The sequence below is a fragment of the Raphanus sativus genome, chromosome 6 (genome assembly GCF_000801105.2).
Source record: "Raphanus sativus cultivar WK10039 chromosome 6, ASM80110v3, whole genome shotgun sequence".
Classification (NCBI taxonomy): Eukaryota; Viridiplantae; Streptophyta; class Magnoliopsida; order Brassicales; family Brassicaceae; genus Raphanus; species Raphanus sativus.
In genome coordinates, this window is record NC_079516.1 from 8,557,109 (window position 1) to 8,573,563 (window position 16,455).

At 38.1% G+C, this 16,455-nt stretch overlaps 2 protein-coding genes across 3 annotated transcripts; both read left to right on the forward strand.

Annotated features, from left to right (window-relative positions):
• Nucleotides 1–8,369: 8,369 nt before the first annotated feature.
• LOC108810549 (uncharacterized) lies at nt 8,370–9,369 on the forward strand. 2 transcript variants are annotated; one of them, XM_056987559.1, is made up of 3 exons: nt 8,370–8,552; nt 8,698–8,877; nt 8,975–9,369. In XM_056987559.1, exons 2-3 carry the CDS (start codon nt 8,742–8,744, stop codon nt 9,253–9,255), a joined length of 417 nt encoding a protein of 138 aa, XP_056843539.1. In that variant the 5' UTR covers nt 8,370–8,552; nt 8,698–8,741; the 3' UTR covers nt 9,256–9,369. The 2 variants fall into 2 exon arrangements, with proteins under 2 accessions (XP_056843539.1, XP_018438156.1); XM_018582654.2 differs by having other exon boundaries at nt 8,374–8,552; nt 8,969–9,369.
• A 2,766-nt stretch (nt 9,370–12,135) lies between these two features.
• LOC108810912 (CRIB domain-containing protein RIC5-like) lies at nt 12,136–14,726 on the forward strand. The gene is given in 4 exon segments (XM_018582982.2): nt 12,136–12,215; nt 13,698–13,804; nt 13,898–13,998; nt 14,075–14,726. Coding segments are annotated over 4 exon segments (696 nt in total). The 3' UTR covers nt 14,483–14,726.
• Nucleotides 14,727–16,455: the final 1,729 nt, after the last annotated feature.

Here is a 16,455-nt window from a genome sequence, read left to right on the forward strand (position 1 = left end):
TCTAAACGCCAATGATCTCTCACGTATAAGGCTGAAGGATAAAGAAAAAAATGAAAAGCGAGAGAAGAAGATGAAGGAGAAAAAAAGAAAGGACAAGGCCCCCGTTGGGGAGGAGGCTGAATGCGAGGATACTAGACCTTCGCCCTCTGATTTCGTTGATGACATTTCCTTACTGGAGGACCGCATTTATCAGGCCCTTGATGCCAAGCTGGAGAAGCTCTTTTCACCAAACAGTCAATCTCGTCTAGGCGCTTTCATCCAGTCCACCATTACTCAATGCCTCAAGGACACTGACCAGAAGATTGGTGATGCTACAGCTCGTTGTATGAAGGACATGCAAGCAGCAATAATTCAGGCTGTAACTTGTTTCATTGGAGACCCCCGTACGCTCCATGTTTCTCCCGTGGAGAACATCTCTAAAGAGACGACAATAGGCCTTGTTCATGTCTCCGGCAGCACCCATTGCCCTGTGTCCGCCACCATATCACCTCTGCCTCAGCACATTACCCCCGCTGAAGCTGCTGAACGCCAAATCGACGATGTCCTTCGTGATCTGAACCTTGTACCGGAAGTTCCTCTCTCTGCATGCCCAGACGCCGACGTCTCTCAACACTTGGCTGTTGACACAGAGGAACATTTAGAGGAGCCTGACAACCAGAAACTGGTAACTTTTTTTTATCAGCTAAACTTAACAGTTACCATGTAACATTACAACATACTTTAATTGTTCATTTATAGGTGTCGTTTTTTCATATGCTAATCATCTCCAATTTTTTATTTTCAGTGTGATGACCCCCCAGTTGAAGAAGAGGGGAATGATGGAGATGGGAAGGAGCCTGACATTAAGTCACCGGTAAATACTGACTTAACGCTCAAATTCACATGCTATCTGTTAACTTGGCGCTTACTGCATCAAAAATAATACACTCGGATTTGTAGAACTTATGATGTATTCATGTATGTAGACTGGCCAATCCTTAGGTGGGGAACTTCCTGAAGAAGGAGATGGGTCTGAGTCTGACCAGAGTAAGCAGGTAATATTTTTTGTAACAGCCAATTGCCTTAGTTAACCGCTAATAATTGTAGATTAGCCTTTAAAAATACCTATTAGGACGACCAAAACTTACCATGTCTGCATGTCTGCAGGCTGGCCAACCCTTACTTGCAGAAGAGACACATGAGATACTTGTGGAAGAACCCGAGAGGTCTGGAGGCGGTGACAAATTAGAAAAGGTAACTAACCTCGTTTACCTCTAAGAGTATTATTTTCCCATAACTGATCTCAATATATATGTCCAGGATGAGAATCTCTTAACCGTTAACGTCGAGTGCAAGAAGGTTGGTCTTTATCTTATCTTTGTAGACAAAATCTTACCGATATAAATAACGGCGAATAGGATGTGAAACACTCACCATGCCTCTACTGTTTCAGCCCTGCCCAGCCTTAGTTGCAGAACACATAACGCAGGAGAGAAAGGAGCATGAGGCCTTGAATGAGGCCTTGAATGAGGAGGTAAACACTTCGCCCCAACTATATTTTGGTGTATTTCTTTTTAGGGAGCTCTCTATTTGCTGACATATCAAAGCATGGAATCAGATTCATATACCTTACTGTTATCTTCTCGAAATGCCGTCTTTCTCACTCGGACTATCGCAGGAGGATGGACCCGTTGTTGAAGAGACGCAACAACCCGAAGAGGTGGTTGAGCAGCGAAAGAGCAAACGCCCAAAGTTGGTCCCAGTTGGTCTTCAAGACTACAAATGTGATCCCAAAGTAACCGGCGGTCTATCCATAATCCCTGATCTCGACCAACGATTTGACCAGATCGAACAGACGTTGAGTGAAGTACCGTAAGTAACTCACCCTATATATATTAACTCATATTTTATCACTTAATTAAGTTAGTAACTGTTATAATTTCGTTTATAGGGGCCTTTCTTTCCACAATGGGTATTCATTGACATCAGCCGAGTTTTGTGACATCGCTTATCGCAAGAACGTTCTGCCCACCGGTGTATGATATAACATTCTACCTTTTTCCTTTATTTCCCCACTTGGTTTCTAACCTACGACAATGATTATAGGTTGTCGACGCCCTCATTGGCGTTGTCGCTAGTGGACCAGCGTTTAGTCCCAAAGTTTCGATACACGACACCAGTTTTCCAGCTTCTTTAATGAAGCACCACTTCCGTTTTGTCAAGACAGCAGTGAAAGACCGTCACAAGCTCAAATTCACCGATGTCCCCCTGCTCAATCCACTGGTGAAGTCCCCGGAGAGGTTATATTTCCCGTTCAACATGGACAGACAACATTGGGTTGGAGTTTGCATTGATATCAAATCCTACACCATACACGTCCTTGACTGCAACACATCCCTTCGCACTGACAGCATGCTGAAGAAGGAGCTTACCCCTATCGCCAACCTTATCCCATACGTACTGAAGCAGTATGGTTATCTTGAATCCAATGCTCCCGTCAAGGCTTTTACAGTCTCCAGGTGCAAGGGGATACCTCAAGTGTCCAGTCCGACCGATGCAGCAGTCATGACTGTTTTGTTCATCGAAGCCCACGCTAGCGATGGCCTTGGTGGATGCAAGGCAATCACTCCTCGCCTCCTTCCTGAAGCCGCCAAGCAACTGACAGTCAAACTCTTTGATGAGATTTGGGTTTAAGTGCTTGGTTATCCTATTTGACAGACTTGATGGGTTGTGACGATATTTTTTACCTTGGTTTGCTTATTTTTTTTCCTGTCTTTGACAATACTATTATCTGTTTTTTTAAACGATTAAGGCTACGGTTAGCATCTAAACCGAGAAAACATCTTCTCATGATTTTCCCCCAAATTGTATTGGGGTTGTTTAATGATCACGTTTTAACTGCTAAGATCAACCAATTACAGGAATAATCAACCAATTACCACCTTTCTTTAATAACTAATTACTAAGATCAGACCTTAACTGTGAACATCTATTTTTAACCGCTAACATGGGAATCAAATAATTTGCATTATTAGATGTTATCAATACCACAATCCGCAACCATGTATACTAACATACTGTAAACTTACCCGTTTCTATTACTTTATATTTCTTACAGTCTATACACTTTTTTTAGGGTATCCATTTTTTAACAGCCAACACTATTTTTAACTAAAATCCAACACACTATTTTCTACTGATTAACAGCCAACACACTATTGTTTACTGTTACCTGGTTATTTATCTGCTAAATTACTAACTGCCATCTAAAAAAATTCACAAACTTGTTTACTAACATAATGAAAACTTGTCCGTTAAGGTTATTTTCTATTTGGCACACTCTTATTCTTAGCATTACATTACTATTATTTCATGATAACCATCCAATTATTACCTACCTACTATCTAATTCATAACATGTATAATTATCACTTAACATCTTACTTACATCTGTAACATTAACAAGTGTTAATCTGTATAATTCACCTATTAATGGTCAACACTCTAGTTGCAGGCTCTTTTTTCCTCGACGGTGGATAGATATTAAGTTACCTTAAGATGAAAATATCAAATAGTAGCAGAAGTAAACGGAAGCAAATAATTTCATACATAGAATGGGGGAGTCCTTATTCAGACCATCATTCCCACACACACATGTGTGAAAAAGATGACTGCTTAGGGGAACATAGTTTTAATACATGATAACAAAAGATGGTGGCCCCAGATCTGACCATTACAAAAGGAACACTTCTCCACTCAACCCCTACATACATAGTCTCTATAAGTGACTTCATATCGGTATTTTGCAGGTGACACGATTGTGGTCACTTCCACCACACCGGCTGCATGTGCGGCGCTTCTTGTAAACCTGTATCATCCACATGTTAAGTTATGTTGTACAACTAGTTAACCACATAAGCTTTACAAAACATTTTTTCCAATTCAGATGCCACTTACCGAAAATTCACCCCTTGATGGAATCCTTGCCTTCCTCGGCCTTCCTGGTGGGCGCCTCGTTGCTGGGGGGCGTAGGTGTCCGTTCTCCCCATTCACACCAAACCTATAGGCCGAAACATTTGTCTGCTCCGCTGGGTTGATGCTCCCACTGTACGCAGACGCCCAATAATTGTTGCTGTAAAACACATCCACCTTACTCTCCACTGACTGCCTTGCGTGTATAGCAGCCGCCACTGCATGTTTGCAAGGGATTGCCAGCGCGTCATATTCCTTGCAAGAGCATGTCTTTCTGTCTAGGTCCACACGGAAATACATTCCATTCCCATCCACAACTTCAAACTCATTGTCTATGATGACCTTAACCGCATAGCCTGTTGAGTCTGAGAAGTTTTTAGACAGAATCTCAGCCACCTTTGGAGTAATAGCCCCCACGTTTTTAGCTGCAGCTTCCCTCCTAGTCGCGAACCATCCCATCATCATGGTCCTGATGTATCCAAGCAGCGGAACAATTGGGTACTCCCTAGCTTCAGAAAGAGCGGCATTTAGTGACTCTGCTAGGTTACTTGTCATTATATTATATCTTGCCCCCTCTGATTGCGACCTAGCCCAGTGTTCAATACCAATCCTGATCAGATAGTCTGCACATGCGATATCAACCACCTTTATCTCATTGAAGTGCATGTAGAAATCTTCAATCTTGTACGCTCTTGCTGCCTTCCCCAACAGGTACAGCAAATGCTTCTTCTTGAAGATGGTTTGCACGTTTCTTTGTAGGTGCAGCAAGCAAGCACAATGCTTGGCCATAGGGTAAATCTGCACGACGGTTTTCAACACGTTAGATACGTAAAGCCGACAATACACAATAACGGGTACCAAGAACAGTTTGACTTAAACAAATAGTATACGCGATCAATCCAATGTTACCCCACAACCAAAAAATTAACAGCTAACGTATATATTAACATCATGTACAAAACATGTTTACCCTTCTTAGCCCTGAGTAGATAGCAGTGTGTCTGTCTGAGACGAAAACTATATCCTCAGCATCCGGCACTACTGCAAGTAGCTTGTTGAAAAACCATGACCAGGATAGGTCATTCTCACTGTCCACCACCCCAAAAGCGATTGGGAAGATTTGGTAGTTCCCATCCTGCGCACTTGCTGTTAGGAGAGTTCCCGCGAACTTCCCTTTGAGGTGGGTCCCATCAATGATTATCACCTTCCTCATGAAGGGTAATCCCTGGATGCTAGCTCCAAACGCCAGGAACAGGTACTTGAAGCGATGGACACCTCCATAACCTTGGCTCGTCTCCAACGCTACTAGCGTCCCAGGATTTGCAATCGCCAGCTGTTGCAGGAATGAAGGTAAAGTAGTGTACGCTTCTTCAGCGTTCCCCCGCCCATTCTCCATAGCGATCTCTCTTGACTTCCAAGCAGTCCAGTATGAAATTGGGACATCATGGTCTGTCCTCATCATCTCCATTAGGGCTCCGGGACGTGGGCCACTCCCTGTGCCCACGTATTTCTTCCTCATTATTCCCCCCACAACCGACGAAGTCGCATGCTTCCTAAATTGGCCCCTCTCATCCACCGTGCAGTTGTGCCTGTCCTCCATGGTCTTGATTTCAAATCTCGGGCACCCAGGTATCTTAGCGGCATAAACTCTCCATGAACAGCTAAGTCCGCTGCATTCCAGCACCACCTTACCGGGTTCCGACTTCTTCACAAAATAACGAAACTTGTTGGACAACGCATAGAGCGACATGTGTGTCTTGAACTCGTCTCTGTTGATAAACACCTGACCAACAAAGAGCTGATCATTCTTGGTCCTAATCCTCTCATCTGCATTACACACAAAAACGTGTTACCTGATATTCACATATTTACTTAACGTGTCACCAAATATTTTAATTAGCAGCTAACGTGTTAAATGATAGTTATATATTTACTTAACACATTAACAGACATCTTACCAAAGAACTCTCTGTCATCATCAGCACTGAAAGACCTCTCAGGAGAAGCCCTTCCTTCACCTCCACTTGCCGAACCGGTCCCCACGTTCAGATTCAGGATATGTCCCTCATTTCCAGCTGCTTCAGTCGCCTTCCCTTTCCCCTTCTCCGTCGCAGCCCTTGCTTGACCCCCATTCCCAGGAATAGCTGCTAAGAACTATTATATCAACCCACAATGACAGTTTCAATTACCCGTTTGCTTAACGGGTACCAAACTTCTCGAGTTGTCAACCCTTACCTATTGCTAAGCTCAGGCTCTCCCTTCCTGGCGACTCACTTGGCAGCTGTGTCAGCCTTATTATCTCTTCCCCCCCTCGAGTTAAGAGTATCGGCTGGTCGTCAGACGAGTCAGTTTCTGATCTGATTCCACCCCCCTCGACCTCTGGCTTGTCAATCTCGTTTCTCACCACCGTCTCCCCTTCCCGAATGATTTTAGACATTTGCGCACTGCTGCATATGCTCAGTAGCTGTTCCTCGCTTATCTGGATGTATTTCCGCGGACGCATGGCTGAATATGATAAACAAAACATTAAAAGGTTACGGAATACCATTAACGAATAAGTTACAGCAATATTAACATCTTTTTGGTAACTGTCAAGGTGTCTATAAACATGGACTTAGACACCAAACAAATCTGTCAAAGCTAAGAAAAATGAAAACAGGTAACTAACAACTTCGATCCCATTTTACCGTTAACAGATCTTGCCGCTAACCAAATCAGTTACATATAAGTTAGATGATAACAGGTAACTATCTCCTAAGCTACCATTTAACCGTAACAGATACGTACGCTAAACAAATCAGTTACAGATAAGTTAGATGATAACATGTAACTATCTACTAAACTACCACTTCACCGTTAACAGATACGGACGCTAAACAAATCAGTTACAGCTAAGTTAAATAAGATCAGGTTTCTCCTTTAATCGATTGGTTACATGATAAGTTCTCACCTCTCCAAGGTATTGGCTTCGGCGGTACCACACACGTCCCGAACTCCTCCTCCCTCATTATTCTGTACTCACCCACATCTTGCTCCCCGTAAGCCACGCACAGTTGCAAGTCCACGAAATCCATCCTCATCGCCATGAAGAGCTCCACATCACCGTCCTCCACAATGTCAACCGGCGCTGTTGTGGTCGCTCCTGGGGCTTTCATCCACTGAGGGAAATCGTACGTCAACGCAACCGGTTCGTAAGGTAGCACACCGAATTTTTTCCTCACCATCTCCACCACAGACTCGTAAGTTTCATTCTCCCTCACCACCACATCGTATTTCACTTCCGTGTCATCAGCGTTGAACTTCCAAGTCCCTGGAGCAAGTTTCCGCCAGTCTCCAACAACGACTCTCACCAGATGACCCATAGATCCCTGCAAAACAAACCACAAATTCAATACTTCTTCAAGCTATATGAGAATAACCCTAAAATAAATAACAAAAATTGTATAATCTAAATTTTTACCTTCCACCTAAGAGATAACGTGCACTGTCACCCGAGTTACTAACCTCCAAACTCAAAATCACAGTTTTCGTTTTCTCTATGTTTCTGTCTTTAATCTCTCGCCTCCTGCTAAGGTTTTATATTCTCCATTATGAACCGTAGTATCAAACACTTAACCCAGTACGCAACCAAAATAACACTTACCGAAGCAATCAACATCATTACGTGTACGGGTCCCTTCTTTATCTGGGGGATCGTCCTCTGCTTCGCCGTCCATCGTCTGACTTACTTTTCTGAATCTCTCCTCACCAAATCTGATTTTCCTGCAGACTGACACACACGCCTCGTACTACCGCCGCTTCTGGTTTCGATAAAGAAGGGGCAATATCGTCTCTGCAGGCACGAAAGGTTAGTCACTTTTGGGTTTAATTCTTTTTTGGGTATTTGGCGAATTTGGGCTTCACTTGGGGATATTGGACCCATTGTCCCTTTCTTAATTTGTAACGGAATATATTTTCGAATTAAGAGTGATTGAATTGTAATTGTAGTTGGATATTAAATTAATCAAAAAAATGTTACATAAATTATCTGTCATTTGATGATTTTTAATTGTATAGACAATTTTATAGTAGTTGTTTATAAATTTGTATGTTAGTATAAACATATATTATTACATTAATTTTTTTAAAGAAAATATTTCATAACAAAACAATGTGTCATAATTTTCAAATCTATCTATCTTTCAGTTTTGTTTATATGCCAGATAAATTCAAGAGATACAACACTTACAGAAAACATATTAAAATAGTTAAAGTCTTAGAATATAATTTAGATACGAAATTATTGATTTTAAACTAATCTATGAATTATATTTATAAGGAAATTTTATACATAAATTAAACAAATGAACATTTAAATATCGATATTATAACATGATTTTTTGAAGCAATTGGTCTGCTATTTAACAAACAAAAAATTAAAGTGAATCAATTTCGGTGTATGGGTCCATCCAGCTATTGCTCCGCCCCGTATCTACGCCACATTTTTCGAACCCCTAAATGTTCGTCTCGATTCCACGGCGAAGGATCTTCAGGTTAAAGTGAGAGCGGAAGGAACCGAGCTCGAACCATCTTGACTATCTTCTTCCACAACAGCTACAGAGGTACTTATCATCATCATCATGGGTTCTTGATCTTCATCAGCGATATTGTTTCTGTCATTTGTTAGTGTATGAATTTCATCTTGATTAATCCGAAGCTGATCAAAATTTGATAGCGACCGACCTGTCATATTGTGTTTTTGGTTAGGTTTCTCTTCTGCTACAAAGTAAGAAATCACAAGTGAGAAGACAATGGATATATTCAAATTATTAACTGAGGATGATGATGACACGGTTTTGATTTTACATGATGAGGAAACAATGTATGCTGCGGTCCAGCAACTTTATGGAGTTAATCCTCGTAGTAAGATGCAAAGGACAACTAGAGGTATATATTTCATCTTGATTTATCTGGAACTGGTTATATTTGATAAATTGATAGTGATGTGTCTATGTTATAATTGTCTCTACTTTCCTAGCTGTAGCACAAGTGATTAAGGACAATAGCCAATCACGTCTTCATGAGATACTTTCCCACAGGAATCAGCTGATTGAGAACCACCCAGATTTTAGTTGTAGTCAGCTTAAGGCTATGAAGGTTTTACATTCACTGACTAGTATAAGAATGTGGTCTCTACTGTACAAGGCATCAATTCAACATCTCCAAGAAGATTCTGGGAATCGGCAAACGTTCTTGAGTTATGAAGATGACGAAAACAAAGTTCTTTATTTGGAGTTTGTAACTGGTGAAAGCAGAGATGCTTGAGTGAATCATAAGGAAAGAACTTTAATCGTTTTTGTGTTGTTTTTGTATCTTATCTTGAATTCTGAATCTTGGTTAAGTTGTCTTTGAATCTTTTATGTAGGACACTTTGAATCAGTTGAAATATGGTAACAGTGGCGGCTTAATAGGGGTCTAGTCTAATTATAATAATACTAGGGGTCTTGATTCTTAAAACTAGCACATTTGGTTCGATTTGGACAGCATAAAACTAGGCCTCGATGTTAGGGTACCCGTTGGCGTTCAGATCGGGTTTTTCGGATTTTCGGATTTTTGGGTTTACGCTCCTAGGTCCTATAGTAAATTTTCATTAGTACGGGTCGAGTTCGGATAATAACATTTCGGATTCGGTTAAAAAATATATTGCGTCCTAAAATCCATAAAGTAACCATATATCGTTCGGGTTCGGGTTATATCGGTTCGGATGTAACCAAAGTAAAAAACAAAAACTTAAAGAAACATAAAGAAAAACAACTAAATTAATAAAAATTAATCTATCACACATAAAATTGCTAAAATAACAATAAAATATTAACTCAAACATGAAAATAAATATTATTTGTAAACAATGTACATTATATTATAGAGAGTAGACTTGTTATTCCAATGAACAATTATAAATTACTTATTTATAACTACTTGTGTACTTAAAATATTTTTAATATTTATTATTATATATCATATTACCACGAATATTAAATTTAACAACTAAAATACATATATATATATTTCAAAATATTTATATTAACTATTAGTTTTAGATTTTTCGGGTTACCCGTTCGGGTTCGTTTAACAACATTTCGGGTTCGGATATTTTTTCTACCACCCTACAAGACCCGTTCAGATATTTTTACATTTCGGGTCGGATAACGGGTCGGATTGTTTGGTTCTTGTTCGGTTCGGATTTCGGATTCCGGATTTTATGCCCATGCCTACATAAAACCATGTCATTCCTACGTCTCTAGTTATAAAATACCAAATAGAAACGTGTGTATGCTGTGATGCTTGAGTCGGAAGTTCTTAGTTATAAAACTAGCTAATCTTACGGACCTAGAAATATTTTTGCCCAAGGATCCTTGGTTATATTGAGTTTGTCCTAGATTAATTATGTTATTACAAACTATGAAAAATATTACATGGTTAATAGTTCTACATAGTTAACAGTTCTACGTGTCACATGTGTTTTATAAAGATTTCCGTTTAACTACATCATTCTGAGCTCATTTATGAGATCTATACATGACGGGTGCTTCTTGTAGCGTACCGAAAATCTACTTAAAGCTAAATCTCCAATATTTGGGATAATTTGCTTGCATTATCCTGAGCTCTTTTATGATATCTATATTTGACGGGTACTCTTTGCGGCATACTGAAAATCTATTGTAAACTAAATCTCCAATATTTTGGATAATTCGCTTTTCCTAGGGATTGAAACCTAAACCTCCTAACATAGGAAGATTAATGAACCATTGGTCAAACCATCAGACCAAAGAAATTTCCACCATTAGTTGGTTTACTGCTCATAAATAAACCTTTCAAAATAATTTATATATAGATACAAATATAAATGTTATTTTTATCGACTTAAAATAAAATAATATTATAATTATAAGTAATTATTTATTATTCATTTTTGTTTGACTTAAAAATATTTATTTTAATTTTATTTATTTAAATTAAGTAGAATTAAGTTAAAATGAACAATTCATTTATCTCATAAATATATATATAAAACTATAGTTCCCAGTAGTGCTTAAATCTTATTGATTTTTTATCTTAATAAATCAATTATCATATCAAAATTATTGTATAACATTTAAATCTAAATAGATTAAATAAATTAAAATTTTGATTAATTATTTATATACCCTTATATCCAAGTATCCATTATAAATTATCTGAGAAATACTATAACATTTGAACTATACCATGTGGCACAGTAGTACAGTAATTTTTAGAATTCTTAGAGAATATATTGATCTATCTAGATGTATTCTATATTTTTATTAAATTAACTATAAAATTTGTTCTTTAATGTAAAAAATCATTCTTTATTATCTTAAATAAAAGATATGAAATGACCCAGTATTATTAAAACATATTTGATAATGATTTTGAATAATAAAGACTGATAACAATTTGTGTATCTTTTTTCTTGATTCTTCATTATTAAGATAAATTAAAAAATCATATTAATAAAAACGGGCACTCTAAAACCAGCCCATTTCATAGACACCACACCCGGTTATCATTTGCTTACTCGGCTAATTTCTTGCTGTGGCTAGAGTTTTATTTTACATGACTATAATTTCATTTATATGCATAAAAAGGTTGACATCTATTTATAAACCGACAGCATAAAATTATATTTGTATGTCTTTGGTTTTGTATATACATTCAATTATCAAATTTGTATTTGGTTTTATGAATAGTAATAGTATATATCGTAATATATATTAATTGAAAATCATTACAATATGTGAGATATGGCATGTGTCGTCTCTAGAATGATTTTTAAATTCTATAGAAAAATAGCTTTTTCATCTAAACATATTAGACTTTATAAATTAACTATAAAATTAATTTAGTAATCTAAAAAAATTCTTCCTTATTTTCTTAAATAAAAACTAATGAGCCATCCAGTGTAGTTAAAATATATATGGTAACTAATAATTTTTTATACTAAAAATTTGATAAAAATTGATTATTTGTAAAATGTCAATATTAGAAAGAGTATGGATCACCTGAAGCCGCAACGGCTCTTGCTAGTCCTTTGGAGTTTCCTACTTCTTATTCTTTGTGCTATGCGGTCCTCACTAACATTCACTCTGTTCCTAAGATCGATTAGCACAGGACTCTTGTAATATGGCAGCATCGGCAATTGCAGATAGTGTCACAAGAGACCAGCGCTCTCAATCGTACATTGCTACTGGGGGTCCGAGATGGTTGTCTCAGCTTCTGGCCAGGGAGGCTGCATTATGATGATTCTCTGCTCTACTTCATGTCATAGCAAGCTAAAACTCTTTCTTAAGTTTCAAGGCATGCTCTTACTTTCCTTTTTTGGTGTTTCTTAGGGGCCTACTGGTTTCTAAATTGTTTGTTTTTTTAGTTATATGTTTGGTGTTGGGTATCAACCCGTAAAAAAAAAAAAAAAAAAAAAAAAAAGAACCGTAAACTCTGAAATCACATCCTTCAATGACAAAAAAAAAAGAAAGAGTATGGATCTCGGTTACGGTTATTTACGTCCAGGGCTACTTAGGTCGTTTTTACTGGCAAACGCGGGATATACGGTTATTGGTTATTAGGGAAAGCTTACTAAGATCTAGGAAGTTGATCGAAACTTCATTTACAAAAAAAAAAGTTGATAGAAACTTTTCGTCAAAAAAAGTTGATCGAGACTTCCACCTAAATACTGATTGTTTGAGATATTACAATGAAACAAAATAATGAAATCTAGCATGTAAACATTTTTACATTTCTACATATAATTTCCTTCCTTTAATATTATCACTTTTTTCCACGGTATCTCCAGTGCCGGCTTAAAACTATATTGGACCTATGGACAAATTTTTTTTCTGTGTTATAGTTAGTTAAGCATAATATTATAGACCCAAACAAACATAAATATAGACCTATTTTATCATTAAATTTAGTTATTTTTAAGATGGACCTATGGCATATGCCATGTTTGCCACCCCCTAGAGCCGGCACTGGGTATCTCATGCTAGAAGTTAAGCCAACATAAACATTAATTTTTCAAACCTTGAACTCCTATCAGAGAACCTTTATATAGAAACCACAAAATAAGGGAAAATCTTCTGGTTATCCATTGACTTACAACTTCTTCATCCAATAAGCATCGGCCATGTGTTTATTAGCCATATGTAGAAATAGACAGGAAAGAGAAAAAAACTCCTTGTTCTCAAAGAAAGAGGACACATCTTGCTATTTCCTTTTCATTACGTTACCTTTCTCTTCTAGTCGCGACCCATAAGAGAATACGAACCAAGAAAATAACAAAAGTAGAGACAAGCCTTTTGATTTTCTGCACAAAAATTTTGGAAAGATATATCGTTTTACAAGTTTGTAGCCCGGTAATTAATTTTCTCTTGTCATTTTTTTTCCTAAGGCAAAGATTTTTATTTTTTGATTTTTTATATCTTTTTATATATGTTTCTGTTACCTTTCCAGGAATTATACATCTTCGAAATCTATATGATTCCGTTCCTTTGGTAATAGGAACCCTAACTTCTCCCATAACAATGTAAGTTCATTTTATCGATTTCTTAGGGTTTTCATTTCAAGTAGGAATCCCCCTAAAACAATTCAAATCTTCCCCTCTGCATATCACAACCTTTTATATAACATGAACACATAGTTGTATGAAAAAAATAAGAAGAATCTTTTAAAAACATTTTATGAAAAAGTTTTTTGGTTGCTTGACATGCAAGTTAGGTATGCATTAGCAAGTTGAAGCTGACCTCATCGATGAAGGGTCTATTAAAAGGATTGAGGTATATTGCTCGCATCTTCGGTGAGTTCATTTATCAATGTATTAATACATGTCTATGTATAGTCATCATGAAATCAGATTTTAAGAAAATGTTACAAAAATTGCTGCATGCAGAGGATAATAAGGAACCAGAGATGCAGATTGGAAAACCGACCGATGTGAAACATGTTGCTCATATAGGATGGGAAGGGCCCTCTGCTACGACCCCAAGCTGGGTAAATATTACCTTACACTACATATATAGATACTTTGGTTGTAGATGAACTCATTATCTTTCATGGGAATCCGAAGATGCATGATTATAAGTCTCCAACGGCTGAGGAAAAAGGAAGTTCCAACAAGAAACCCCGGGAGAAGCAAAAGAAAAAGGGGAGGCGTAAAGCATCCACAGGCACAAACAACTCACCTGCAGAGTCTCCATCAAGGGTAGGAGGTTCAACAAGGCCATCAAGACGAAGCACGGGTAAACAGAGAGAGCAGAGCACGGGTTCAGGGTCGGAGTCAGGTTCAGGGTTAGACTTAGCTCAACAGAATGATCAGCCTGTGGGACAGAAACAGTCGCGGCAGAAGAAGTCAAAAGGAACAACAGGAGGAGGAGGAGGATCGTCTGTTGGGCCTGCAAAGACAAAAGAAACAGATATATCCGTGCGTGCAACTATTCCTTGTGTGGGAGGTCTTGGAAGTTCTACAGGAAGATGAGAGATGAGAAAATGAGAGTTTTTTCTTCAAGTTTAGACTAGAGTGGTGGTTTTGTTTTTCATCTCATAATCTACACACTTTTGTCTTTTCTCTCCATCTTTTCTGAGATGTCTTTGCACAACTAGACCAGATTTTTTTATCAAAGAGATTTATGTAGAGAGAGAGAGCACATTAGTGATTATGAATAAGGGATGTGTAGCATATGCTTTGCCTAATGATTCCGGTCAAATATATACTCCAACAACCTTTCTATTGTGTTAGTAGTTCAAGGTTGTATTTGGCTATTTGATTTGTATAGACTTAGTCTGACCTCTATGACATTTCGATTGTGTTGTCGCATTATGATTTTTTTGCTCAGTTAAACGCAACTACAGCTTTTAATATATTAAACCAAATTTAATACAAAAAATCGGTTTAGTTATTTTGGTTTTTGTTTCAAGTAGCAAAGTTGGGAACCGATTGATATCTAATAAAATTTGGGCCCAATCCAGTTCTAATTTTGGGTAATTTCAGATTATACAGTAAAATTGATAATTGGTTAAATTTTCGGATAATTCAGAGTTTTCAAGTTAAATACAGTAATTCAAGTTCTTCAGATTATGGAGCCATTTTAACACAATTTTGCTCTATTATTCAAACTTTATTTTCTTTCTTGAAGTTCAAAACCAATGAAAAATGTGCCATTTGTATGTTGGAGATTCTTAAACGATCATGATATTATCTTTCAGTATCACTTTGTCTCCTCAATCTTATAGCTTTTAATCAATTGATTGTAAGAAATTCTTTTTCATTCTAAGGGATGAAATTCTTCTAGACCATCTCTAAATCTAATTTATATTTTATTTCTTGTGTCATTTTGAATTAAAAACTTACTCATTCTTGAACTGAACAGAAGTCGAAAAAAAAACATATTCCTTTTCTCTCTTGAAGAAAAAGGCGCCGTCTTCCTTCATCTTTGTTTCTCCGGCGGTTGGCGTCTCTTGCCACCGTCAGAAGCATTTTTCGATCTTCTTTCTTCTTAGTTTTGCGGATCTTCACTTTTGTTTTGCGATGTTGAAGGTTTGGGTTGCGGATCTGGCTTCAGAGAGATTATTTGTATGGTATTGGAGAATCGGCAGTCTGAGGTAGTGATTGGCTTCAGTGCGGTGGTCGTGGACCTGTTGGTAGTGGTCCAACACCGGTGAAGTTCCTGGGCCTCATCTTGTCTTGATTTTCTCCTGTTTGCAACCTTTTTCTTCGATGCTTGTAGTATGGTGAAGTTATCTTTATTTAGACTTGAAAGGCTTTGTTGTGAAAGTGTGTGTCTGTGTTTCTACTGGATTGCTTTGGGGGGGGGGGGCTTGCTAGTTTCGAAATTGTTTTCTGGTGTGCAGTGGCAAGTTAAGTCGGCTCTGATGTGGGGTGGTAATTCTTCCATCGATCCTAGTGTGTCGGTTTTCAGGTGGTCAATGGTGGTGCATTGTTCTAGTTTTCCAGCTCTACCCTTTCGTTAGTGCATCAAAAGCTCTCTTTTGTTCTGTCTAGGTCTTGGTTCTAATAAGAGAATCAGACTTCATAAGTGCTTGGGAGTTCGTGTGGTCTTGCGGCAAGTGTGGATGGTGTCTTCTCTCGGGTCTGCGGTTTGGTTCTTCTCTGTGGTCTCCGTTTATAAGCCCTTTTCCTTGGAGCATATGGTGACTTCTTGTGGTTGTCTTTTGTCTCGCCTTTTTACCTCGGTCGTTCTTTTTGATTTCAGTGGGTGAAGTGTTAGTGTTTTGAAGTTGTGTTGTCCCTTGATCTGCAACCTACGGGTTCTTCTGAATTACTTGGTAAGGGGTGTGGAGCTTATGCTCACTTGTGTGAGGTCATGGAGTAGTCGATCGCCAAACATGTATATTCATTGGCTGCTCGGGTTGGAATTTGATGTTTCTTTGGCTTCTTTGAGTTGAAGCAATGGTAAGTGTGGTGTTTGTTTGTGGTTCCTCCTTCAACCC

Coding starts and splice junctions, on each gene's coding strand:
- LOC108810549 (XM_018582654.2), top strand. CDS start 8,742: ATGGATATATTCAAATTATTAACTGAGGATGATGATGACACGGTTTTG. Junction 8,878..8,968: donor GATGCAAAGGACAACTAGAG/GTATATATTTCA, acceptor CTACTTTCCTAG/CTGTAGCACAAGTGATTAAG.